This window comes from Mastacembelus armatus, chromosome 7 (genome assembly GCF_900324485.2).
Source record: "Mastacembelus armatus chromosome 7, fMasArm1.2, whole genome shotgun sequence".
In the NCBI taxonomy this organism is placed as follows: Eukaryota; Metazoa; Chordata; class Actinopteri; order Synbranchiformes; family Mastacembelidae; genus Mastacembelus; species Mastacembelus armatus.
The window spans coordinates 757085-769556 of NC_046639.1; the positions used below are offsets into that span (position 1 = coordinate 757085).

At 41.4% G+C, this 12472-nt stretch overlaps 2 protein-coding genes across 4 annotated transcripts; both read left to right on the top strand.

Moving 5' to 3' along the window:
* The first annotated feature begins 12 nt into the window (after nt 1-12).
* Nucleotides 13-3232, top strand: dnajc22 (DnaJ (Hsp40) homolog, subfamily C, member 22). The gene is made up of 5 exons (XM_026333405.1): nt 13-143; nt 498-610; nt 1289-1895; nt 2014-2306; nt 2448-3232. The coding sequence occupies exons 3-5, from the start codon at nt 1346-1348 to the stop codon at nt 2634-2636; spliced, it is 1032 nt and encodes a 343-aa protein (XP_026189190.1). The 5' UTR covers nt 13-143; nt 498-610; nt 1289-1345; the 3' UTR covers nt 2637-3232.
* Nucleotides 3230-10013, top strand: ikzf4 (IKAROS family zinc finger 4). 3 transcript variants are annotated; one of them, XM_026333402.1, is made up of 8 exons: nt 3230-3485; nt 4928-4982; nt 5070-5177; nt 5292-5594; nt 5725-5892; nt 6635-6787; nt 6902-7033; nt 7258-10013. In XM_026333402.1, exons 1-8 carry the CDS (start codon nt 3348-3350, stop codon nt 8076-8078), a joined length of 1878 nt encoding a protein of 625 aa, XP_026189187.1. In that variant the 5' UTR covers nt 3230-3347; the 3' UTR covers nt 8079-10013. The 3 variants fall into 3 exon arrangements, with proteins under 3 accessions (XP_026189187.1, XP_026189188.1, XP_026189189.1); XM_026333403.1 differs by having other exon boundaries at nt 3348-4828; XM_026333404.1 differs by having other exon boundaries at nt 3348-3522.
* The last annotated feature ends 2459 nt before the right edge of the window (nt 10014-12472 follow it).

The window sequence follows — 12472 nt, forward strand, 5'->3', positions numbered from 1 at the left end:
CCACACGTTCACTGTGTGTCTCATGCATTATGTGCTGGTCACCAACGGCATCATGGGACAGAAGCGTGTTGTTCTGGACCTTCCTGTTTAATTCATTCATCCCACACTGAAACGAGTCAAGTACCAGCACCTCAAACCAAACGGTCTGCCCCTTTTCCTCCTGTTGTTTGATTAGAAACTCAAGCTTTTTAGGCCTTTGACTGGTGTGTGTGGTGTTCACTTTACTTACTTTAACTTAGACTTCAGGAGATAATGAGGAGATTTTTCACACAATAAGCTTCATAACAGACAGCTCTTAAAACTTCATATAAAACAGGAATTAGGTTTATATGACGTGTGTTGCATATGTGGATTCAATAATGGGCTTTGTTTATTTTATTTTTTAAGGCTCTTTGTAATGCTCCTTTAAATGTTAACAGAACAGATGAGCCTCACCTCATCAGCTAAAACAATCGAGAGGCCAGATTGCTGATGTTAATGGTCTGCTGATGTTACAGACAAATTCACTGTCATGATCCAAAGTCCAACTACTGCAACAACACGCGGCGACTACAACTATGGAAAGGACTAGAAAGGATTTACAGGATAAGGACTTGAGATTCTGAAATCAGTAAGTAATCTCGACTTTGTTAGACAGAACCAAATATATTTTAAATATACTTTTTAACTGAGGGTTTTTCTATGGAGAAAGATAAGTGCCTACTGTCTAAACTTCTTTTTGTCTGACATTTGATACGTTTTCTCTCAAAACACACCTGTCAATATGGAACAAAATTGAAGTCTGCTATGTTTTGGATCACGTAGCGAGTCAAATTAAAATGACAATGTCCATCATGAGGACAGATAAACCCTCTTATATAATATATTATTTAACAAGGGAAGTGGGTTGCAGAGATTAAAAATCACCAGGCCAAGATACCAGCAGCACACAGACTCTAGTGAAAACATAGACGATAACAGCCTTGTAATGAAATAAATAAAGATATTTACGGATAAAACAGCTAACATTAGTCAATATAGCATTACAAATAATATAAAAACGGATATGCATGATATATATATATATATATATATATATATATATATATATATATATATATATATATATATATATATATATATATATATAATATTTACTCTTCAAAACACACTGGCAATAAATAAGTTCTAAACTTGCTACCAAATAAGACAATCTAGAAACCCTTATCTTCTACATCATAAAGAAGTTCAAACTAATATGTATGTATGAATGTTTATATAATTTAAATTCTTGTGTCACCAATTGCAGATACCCAAGGATGAATAATGCTCACATGCACAAACGCTGATCCACTGCAGCCAGAGGATGGTAAAGAGTGTGATGGTTGCCTATGCCCTGTGGGCAGTGGGTGGTCCTTTTGGCCTCCACCACTTATATTTAGGAAGAGACAGCCATGCTCTGTTATGGATGCTAACCTTCGGAGGATTTGGGTTTGGCTGGGTCAGAGAGGTCATACGTATCCCTGCTTATGTTGGTGAGGCCAATCAAGATGCAGACAAACAGAGAAAAAGATCCAACCCCATGGTCATGCCACCTGTGAGCCCTGTCAGATTTGTTGGACAGGTGTTTGTAGGGATCTACTTTGGCACTGTGGCTCTGATTGGACTCAACTCCCTCAGTTTCTTCTACTTGATAGTTCTGCCCTTCTGTGTGGGTGTTGGGGTTCATCTGGTGTCAAGTGTTGGCCAGCAGACCTCCGACCTCCAAAAAACTTTGACTGCCTGTTTCATAACCTCCCCAGTTTTCTATGGCAGCATCTTATCACCTCTCCCTATCAGCTTGGCTGCCAGCGTCACGGCTTCGAAGCATCGTAGGTTCAAACCTCCACAGACACCTGGGAGCAACCAGGACCTAGGTGAGATGATCTCACAAATAGGACTCTATCTTCTATAAGTTCCATTCACACAGTGATAACATTGCTTCTTTCTCTTTTAGTGACTGCTATAAATTACATTTTCTTTGTCTTTGACCAGGTCCAAGGATTTACAGGCTCACTCTAGCCTGGTTGGCATTCTCAGCTCCACTGGGATACTGCGTTTTCCACAACACCACAGCCACGCTGTACTACCTGTCGGACTGTGTAGCAGCAGTGCTGGATGTCTTCTGGTTTCTGCCATGGCTCAGATGTGTGTTGGAGAACGTTCTTTTAATGCCATATCGGATTTTGTGTGTTTTTACTGGAGGGGGGTATTATGAAGAGACTTGGAGGAAGGTGCTGGAAATACTGCTGAAACAATACAGTGAGAGAGAAAAGGACGCACTGCAGGTGAGCATTCACATATTCCTGAGGTGGATAGATATATTTGGAGATGTCTACCACAGGTCAGTATGTTTGTACTGCATAAAGGGGCTGTTCTGGTATAATTAGATGTTGTAATCTGTGAATCTGGAACCATTTATGTTGCAGGTCTTATCCCTGAAAGGAGACGCCACTCTAGAAGAGATAACTCAAAGCTATAGGGAACTAGCCAAAAAATGGCACCCAGACCACAACCCCAGTCAGGATGCAGAGGCAACGTTTGTGAAGATCCAGGAGGCCTATGAGTCCCTCTTACGGTGGCACAGACCTCATCGATTCACACAGTCGCCCAAATAGTCACAAAGGCACAGCCGGAGATGTGAGACTGATTGATTACTGATTATTACCCTCATGGAGCATAAATGTAGGGCATGCCCAGAGACTTGCATTGTGTTGACATGATCACTTGTTAATAACACACTTCCACTTGTCCGTCAGCGTTTCCCAGTTGTCTGACTGGTCTCTAACAGCAGTTTGGTGCCACCTTGTGGCGAAACAGGTGTAACATCACCATAAACTACTTTGATCGCAGCAACTGTACTTATGTCTTAGTGTTTGCTTTCTGTTTAACACTGAACTGTCACTGCCATGTGCACGTCCTGCACTGTCACAGCATGAACATGGACATCGAGTTGTCCGCCTTGTAACAATTATGCAATAAAGCTGAACTGTCCAAAACAAAAGGAAAGAGATTGGAAAAAACCCGCCTCCATTCTCCAACTGCGTTTCCGGAAGAGGCCGTGATCATAAAAATATTTGAATTTTCAAATATAAAAAAATCCCTAACTTTAGTGGACTATCTGGTCAGCCAGAGGCCAGGACTGATGGCAGCGGGTCTTCATGTGCACCGGGCCGTAGGCTGGCTGGTCCTCTGCAGAGACCATGATTATTCTGGGGCATAAATGTCCCCACACTTTGCCACCTGTGTGGGAGCTGACATGCATCGATGCATTCGACAATCGCTGAATCCGGAGCTCTGTTGTACAATTATTCGGTCTGTATCCCAGCATGGGCCCGGAAGTTGTTTGGGATTCCCAGGTAAAAAAAAAAAAAAAAAAAAAAAAAAATCCTGGAGATGCTGTCGTCGCCTGGGAAAACAAACAGCTATCCAGACAATTAAAAAGGAAAACACCGATCGGTCGCCAGGTAAGGAGGAGGCTCGTGGACTTCACCGCGGCGCTCGGTAAGACCATCCATCGATCTTAGATCGGAAGCTCGGCATGTTTGTCAGTAGTTGATCGGTGCCATTTGTCGTGTGGTCGGGTGCCATAGCAACGGCTCATGAGAAACACAGCCCAGGCCGGTTGGACGGGCTCGGTCCTGTTGGCTGACAGCTGCGTGTGTGCGGACGATCCGGACCGTGGCAGCTCCGGTAACAAACCGGCCACAGCGTCTCGCCGCTGTCTCGACCGTGCGCGAGCTGATCGGTGCCATAACGGACCAAAAGCCACCGAGCAGCTAAGAACAAGTACGCGCGGATGTGTATATGGAGAGGCATGACAGTTCATTGGACGTGTGTATGCTTTACTGCACAATGGCCCGTCAGGAAACACAGTTAGATAAAGGCTGGCGCCGGTGCGCGTCCGTTTTTTCTTTAAGCGCCGTGCCCTGGTGTGACTGGCGCGTCTCCGAGCTGCACCAGCGCCTGTTGCTCCCCATGCGCGGCCAGTGCGAAGATATTAATTTTCCCTGTGTCGTCTCCGCCCCCCTCCGGCTCGCCCCACAGTCTCCTCTGTCCACTGCCGTCCATTTGAGCAGAAGGTGCAGCGTTGTGCGTCTTGGTCTTTTCCTTCTCGCCCCTTTTTTCACATTATGTTCAGCATAACATCAACCAGAGCAGAGCAGCACACACTGCACGTCTGTCTGCTGTGGCCGCCTGCAACTGCTCCTGTACAGTCAGTTATTTATTTTCAGCCTATTACTGAGACACAACACGGACAACATCAACAATTCAGAATAAAAAGATGTGACTCATATGTTTTGTCAAGAAATATATAGGCTGTTTTTATTCATATAGCTTTGTCTATACATATATATATATATATACACGTGTATGCTTTGTGTGTTTTTTCATCTTTATAGTACAATAACAAGGGTTTCATTTGCACAGATGTAATTTCCCTTCTGACATAATCATTAAAGTTGGATTTTAATATTCCAAAGTTAAAATTTGTTTACAGTTTGTTTACAATCACATTAAAAATTCATATGCAGGGCATGGCAGTGTTGCACTGGGTTGCTTTATGGTGTAAATTATAAAATGCTCCTATTTTGTCCACCCCCTCAAGTTTTAGCTCCTCCTTGAACACTCAGCCGTCTATAAATGGGAAGCATCTTGTATTCATTTGTAGGCCACACTGCAGAAGAGTCTTGATACTGAAAAACCTGGACCAACCCAAGTTTACTAGATTAGTGTGTTACACAGTGCTTACCTGTTTCCATCACTTATACTTGTTCCAACAAAAGAGCTGCTACGTTCACTTCATATGGTTAGTATCCAGATATATGCAGTGTTTGTAGAACCTTTTCAGAAATCCTCATTACCGATGGGGAAGAGTCATATTTACAACATATTCATATTTCTTTAGGTATCTGGTGAGAGAATGAATGCTGATGACTGCAATGGACGCTCATGTGCACAAGGTAAGTAGTTCTATAAATAAATAAGACCTGGGACTGTGGTCTCCAGACTTTGTTCACCTCAATAACATGAGAGTATTTGTGTTTCAGGTAACGGAGGGCAGTCATCCACAGAACAGGATTTTTATAGTGGACTGCAGGGTCCCTCAGCGAGATCTCCAAACAGCCAGCAGTCCTCACCACACCGCTCCCTTAGTGGTCAGCTATGGCTCTTTTGCTGCGTTGTGCTCACATGGTCAGTGTCGACTTTATGTGATGTGTGAAAGTAAATGTGCTTTTTTTTTTTTTTTCCCTCGTCCGCTGTCTGTGAAGCAAACTCCATCAAGGTTGAGCTGTGCAGTGATGATGAGTCACCAGGTGCTCCTCAGCCAGAGAACAGAGAGGCTGTGAGGGATGACAGCAGGAGGGAAGACAGAGGGGATCCCATGGAAGAAGGACGTGTAGAGTTTGCTGGAGCTGGAACAGATAGAGCGAACATTTACAATGAGATGGCCAGTCCAAATGCTGCCTCCCCAGGACCTATCCGGCTGCCAAATGGGAAGCTCCAATGTGAGGTCTGTGGGATGATCTGCATCGGACCCAACGTGCTGATGGTGCACAAGCGTAGCCACACAGGTGAGAACAAGCTGGCAAGGCAGATACAGACACATTTTATGGACAAAAGGTTATTACTAGCCCATATGTCAATAAAAAAAACTCCAAATGATTTACCTCTGAAATTCTGTGTCCGTCCCTGACATCACAGGCGAGAGGCCGTTCCACTGTAACCAGTGTGGGGCTTCTTTCACCCAGAAGGGGAACCTGCTACGACACATCAAGTTGCATTCGGGAGAGAAGCCTTTCAAATGTCCGATTTGCAACTACGCCTGTCGACGGAGAGATGCCCTGGCCGGGCATCTACGCACGCATGCAGGTAAATCAGTGAGCTTTATGTGTGAAGCTGCAGAACATATTACATATTTTCCATTATTATCATTATTCAGAAATATACTCATTCAATTATTGAACCTCGATGGATTCAGCTGATTGGAAACATTAATCCTTACAAATTCTAATGTGTGAAACAGTACGAGGCAGAAGTGGGGATGCATTAGAATGGTCCATTTCCCCCTTCTGTGAAGCTCGGCGGAAATAGGTCTTTGTTACCAGAATGTACTGTAAAAACACATTACAAAATATGACATTTAACATTTTGTGAAAACAGGAAATCCTGTTGGTGTGTTCAATTTTTGAACACACATTCAACAGGTGTTCACATGCAGTAATGATACAGTAGGTCTTGGTCGATTTCCACGGGTCTCAGTTCATTTTCAGAAAAAAGATTCTTGCAAACTGGATTTCGGCGAATTGACGTCAGTCTTTCTGACGCTTTACTTAGGTGGAACATTGCGGTGAAGGGTTAGGCGTATTTTTTGTCGTCACTGGCGAGCAACACAATATAATTTCAGGAATTGCCAATCAATGGGGAAATCCATCCTCTCGAACTAAGCCAAAAATCCCCGTCTGTAAACATAGAAATAAACAACACCACTTATCATGTCTAGGCAAAAACTGGCTCTGCATTTAGTCCACAGGATCCATCATCTGGGCTGAGATTTTGGCCCTTTTGTCTGACTTGGATGCAGTAAGTTAGGTGTTTTTTCTTTGATTTCCAGTCTCTTCTCCAACGGTCGGAAAACCTTTCAAATGCAGCTACTGCAATCGCAGCTACAAACAACAGAACACGTTGGACGAACATCTAGAGCGCTGCCATAGCTATCTGAAGAGTCTGGACCTCCAGAGAGCAGTCAGCACACAGACAGCACAGGGTAACAGACACAAACAACACACACCAGCGTTTATACAGTTAACCTGAATGTTTCTACACGATTGCACGTGCATCTTATTATATATTAATGATTTGTAGCTTTCTCTGTTTGCAGGTGAAGTGTCTGTCAATATGAAAACAATTAGTAAACCTGTGCTCCAGCCATCAAATGAAAAAATTCAGTTTGTGGATAGACTGGCTATCAGCATCACCAAACGCAAGCGGTCAACACCACAGAAGTTCTTAGGTAAGGTTTTCTTTTTATAAACACAGATTACACACGTTTTTATTTCAAACATATAGTAATAAGATATTTTCAGCTTGACAAGGGATAGGAACCTGGTCTGGCATCATAAGACCTTTCTCTAACATCTTCTAGAGACACTGGGTTCTTGTTGCACCGTGTGAATGGGCCTCATGGAGCAGATGAAATAAACCTCCATTTCGAATCACTGTTCTTGCTTTTCATAGGTGGAAAGCACATGCACCTTGCCGTACCCGAAGCACCTTATGAATTGTCCTCTGGCTCTGAGAAGGAGGGGGACCTCATGAGCTCTCAGCCTGCTGGGGACTCTGCAGGGCTGGCTAGCTCACATCTCCAAGGTGTCAGGGGCAAAGGTGAGAAGCATCAGTCGCCTGCACTGTCACAGCTCCATCCCGCCTTCCTGTCGGAGCTCCGCACAGTTATGGACTCTATCAACAGCAATTTGACTCCTCAGGGCCCCCGAGCCCGCAGCGGAGGTGGGCTGGCAGCGATGTCTCTCGGCCTGACTGGACGCGAAGTAGGAGAAGGCCGTGATGACCAACCCTCAGCCCACAGCCACACCACCTCACCCAACGGCTGTCCCGACTCTACAGACACAGAGAGCACAGCAGAAGAGCAGAGCACAAGGGCTACAGCCCCGACAAGTACCTCCAACAACCACCACCTCCACTACCAAACCCCAGCACTGCCCCGCAGCCATCCCATCTGCAGCCCCAGCCAGGCCAAAGACTTGGACCCAGAGTGGGAGAGAGCGTGTCCAGCGGCCACCCCCGTAGTAAAGGGAAGCCCTGGTTCACCCCTTTCTTCTAGGGGAACTGTGCAGGTGTTAGACAGGGATGGCAGGCCTGTGCGCTCCTTTCATTGCCACCACTGCCGCATCCTCTTCCTGGACCATGTCATGTTCACCATCCACATGGGCTGTCACGGCTTCCGCCAACCTTTCGAGTGCAACATCTGTGGCCACCGCAGCCAGGACCGCTACGAGTTCTCATCTCACATCAGCCGGGGAGAGCACCAGGTGGGCTGAGGAGAGGGGCTAGTGGCAGGTTGAAGGGAGGTGTCTGCTGCTCTCTAAAGTTGTGGGCTCTCGTTTGTTCTGCACCAGATCAGTTGCTTTAAATCCCTAGTGTAAGTAAAAAGATTTGTGGTTTTATTGTAAGAATATTTATTTAACTAAAGCTGATGTAAGTGTAAAATCTTTTCACCGCATTATTTAAAATGTTTAGTGGAGGCAAATTGCATTCTATGATTGATTGCACTCCAATATCAAATCATCTGGCAAAACTATTGGTTTTGCTTCAAAAGTGCCTTCTTGGGGAATTTCCTCTTAACTAAAAAAGTGGATGGGAACTGGTGCTCAAAAATTTTGACTAGCCATCTTTTCCTAAGTGATTTAGTTAGCACTTTTGAGAGATCACAGGCAGTTAAGAAAAGCATGGCATGTACATTTTAAGAATTGTATTTGGTATGTTCAGTACGGCCAAGAGCTTCGTTTTCGTCGGTGAGGACTGTATTTTGTGTAGGGTGTCAGGTAAGCTTAATATGCACTGAGAGCTTTGTGCCTCTGGGTTTGGGAGGAGCTTTTGTCAGAGACAAAGCACAGAAATGGATTGCCTTAACTCCTGCAGTAGTATGCTGCTGCAGGAATACATATTGTTTACAGCACGGTTCAACAGTGTGTGAAGTCACCTCAGAAGAGACAATATTTACAGCTGCACAGTGACTATCAGGACAAAGCAAAATCATAAAGGATTTTAAAGTGAACCCTAGAATACTGGTGCAGATCAGACCATGAGCCATGTAGTGTACAGTAAGAGCCTGACTGAGAGGGCCCAGGGTGCTATACCTATACGTGATTGCACTTTTAGGTTCCCTGCTTATATATGAACATCTTTGCTGAAGCACTTGATGGCTTTACAATTTATTTTTTTCTCTGTGATTGTTCTACTGCACTGATAAATCACATAATGCTCACAATAATTCATCAAATTTGCAACACCAGTGTATTTTTATCAGAGCCGGCCTTCGACAGAATCCCACAGCTTCGCACTGGTCCTGTGGTTTACGCTCAAGTTTGCTGCAACGTGTGACTGACAATTAAATATCAGTTCAACTAAAATAATTCTTTTGCCGTTTAGCTCTCAGCAGCTGAGCCTGGGATTTTAAACGGTTTCCGTAATATAAGTGAATTAACAAATGAATTATTTAAAAATTAACAAATCAGTTTGGATCTGTTCAGTTATCACTTGTGATGATCTGTTTAGTGTTGTTTGGTTCAGCCTTGGTGTATTTAATCAGCTATATTCCAAATCTTATCCAGCATATTCCTCAAGTCCATGAAATGTTACCTCCTGCTTCTTTATAGCACCCAAATACCTTATTGCTACAGTATGGTGAGTTATCTGACGATGTTAATATTGGGAACATGAATGAGACCAAACTCAGTATTCTTACTCGTTATTGTGGGTTTGCTGCTTCATAGTTTAACTTGATTTCCTTTAATCACAGGCAAAAATGTACTTGAAACTGTTTGAGAAAAAAAGTGAGAAAAAAATGCACTTGGTTTGATAAGTAGAGAAATGTGTGTGAATGGACTATAGCATGTGTGCTTGTCATTTTCTGCTTTTATCTCAATTGTGAATTATTTTTGAAATGTGAAGTAATTTCAAGAAGTGAAAATGAGGCATGGACTTTGTCTTGTGTGGATTTTTCAATGTTATACGATATTTTGTGAATGATTTAACATGACGAAACACTTTACCTCAAAGTTAAAGATGTACAACTGCCTCATTATTTCAAAAAGTCATGTTGCTTTCCGAGATGTTCTTGCAGTTACAAATGCGTGCCCCTCGATATTCTCAAAACTTTCTACTGTCAATAAAGTTAAATTTATTGTAAGAGTGATTCTCTAGTTTTACTACAGCACCATGCACGTCTTTGTGCTCGTCACTCCGAATAGGTTACGTCTTTCACTGTGTGACACTGGAATAGAAACAAGGCTTTAATTTTTAATTTATATAGCCATGTCTCTGAAACAGCTGCAGTGGTACTTATAACATGACTTTAATAAAAAGTGCACAAATTTCAAACTTTTGAAATGTCTGCTCCACGATAAGACTTTGTCATTTAGACCTTATAATAACAATAACGTGACAGGGAGCTCCATAAATAACGTAGCCATGTAGTTTTGACCCCGACTTATCAATCAAAATCATATTATTCATCTATATGAACTAATAACTGATTCTCTAATACATCAGTCTACTTGGATTGTGCAGCATATCAACATTAAGTTAAATGAACACAGCCTATTGAAAGTTAGTCGTACACTTACACATAGTTCTTGAGCTCGAGATATTAGATTTAACAATGTTAAAGAATAAAACACATAATTACAAGCAGATTATTAATAATTGCATTTTGCCCTGTCCCGTATCTAGGGAGCAACTCAGTCTGGAGTATGTATGTTTGGACACTGTATTGAAATGTCATTAACTAACTTTGTCTTGAAACGTTCAACTTCTAATACAAGTAATACACATGCAGACGTAAAATAAATTATGTTTTACAAGTATGTTAAACAAACGGTAAAACTCCCTCGCAAACTACAGCACGGAGCCCATTCCATATGTGATCCTTATGTTTTAAAATTTTACATATAAAATAATTAGAATTTTAAAATTTTCATTTCACACAAAAATCTATATTGTAACCTTCATTGAAATATGATGGTAATTTAAACTACTGTAATAAATCTAAAACTAATGTGTTTACAGCGCCCATAATAAATGTTAAGACACACAGGAGACTTCTTCTGAAAAACAAACAGAAATAGGTAAAAGTGTTAACAATAATGAGTTAACCCAAAACCCAGCTTTATATTTACATGACCTTTTGATCTGGTTGTGTCAGTTTCAGGTTAGTTTTGACATTTTTTTTCCTCTTCAGTGGAAAATCTGTTATGAATACTCCTACATAACCTTCCAGGTGCAATTCAAAAGGTGCAGTGAGTAAATAACATGAAAGTAAAAATAATCTGAATGAATTCAAAAGTACCTTTCTAACCACGACCACCTCGATGAAGATAGGAAAAAAAAAAAAAAAAAAGTAGAATAAAACATGGTCACTATTTTTATTTTGATACCAGGGTATTCTGACAACTTTCCAACCTTTAAGTACAAGTGCAATTCCAAACAGCTTCTTAAAGTAAGAACATTCAACATTCAAACCTTCATGTAAACAACAAAGTCCTTAAAGTCCCCACCCAATATACTGCTTCTATTTCGGTTAACCATTTTTCAGACTGGGTGCAAACATCTTTAAAAACAGTCTAGATAAAGGAGTAGATAGATCAGAGGGTTAGTTTGTACATGTGGTATGTGCAGCTGTTACGTTCTGAGGAAGTAATCAGTTTGCAATCCCTGAATGAACATGAACATGCATGAGTTACAAGAATCATCAACCACCTATTTTCAACAGGAAGCTTTCAGAAGGCATGAGATATGTTCTCTATTTATTTTTGCATGTTTTTCTCAACTCACTACACAGTGCTCACATTAAACAGTAAATCAGCATTGGTGTTTTGTCACAGGTGCCTTACTACTTAATTTGACGAGCCTTCCCATACTGAAGAGCTAGTGGGAATTCAGTCATTTAAGTTGGCAAACAGGTCTCTGTGCTGCTGGAAACCCTGCCCAGAGGAAAACATGGCATCATAGCCATGAGAATGACAATAAATCTAGTTTCTTGCATTACGAGTTTGGAACGACAAAACCTTTCACCTAAATAAGGAACAAAATAGTAAAACTATGGTAAAGTAGCACACAGTGATAATGATAGAGGAGATGAGCTGACAGGTTATCAAACAATTAACTGAACAGGAGAAAATTATTCAGCCACAATTTTGATAATGATTAGTCATTTGTCAAACAGTCACTGTTTGAGCTTGTCATTTCTGAAGCAGTGTTTCTTTTGACGCTTGTAAATTCTACTGATGGGCATTTTCCACAAGAAGTAATAGAACAGAAAAAACATTTGATCGTGCCCTAAATTAACAATCTGAGCAAAATGACTTTCTGCCATCTGAAACAAATAGCTGATGACAACAGAAACTTTATTCATCATCTCTATATGAAAAGTCATATAACTAATAAAAAATAGTGATATATAACGTTATAATGAATTATTATATTAATATAATTTGTTGTTTATAATTTAAAATGATAATGATTAACCAGCTAATGCAGAAGCAGAAATACTGCCCTTATGAGCAAACTTTATTTCACAGTTAAAAAAATATATATGATTTTTATCTTAATTGTGAAAAAGACATAAAGACAACCACTGTATCAAACAAACATTTTATAAAGGAGCCTTTTGTCAAATGTTAATGCACTGTAATCTTTAACTTATTAACTTAAA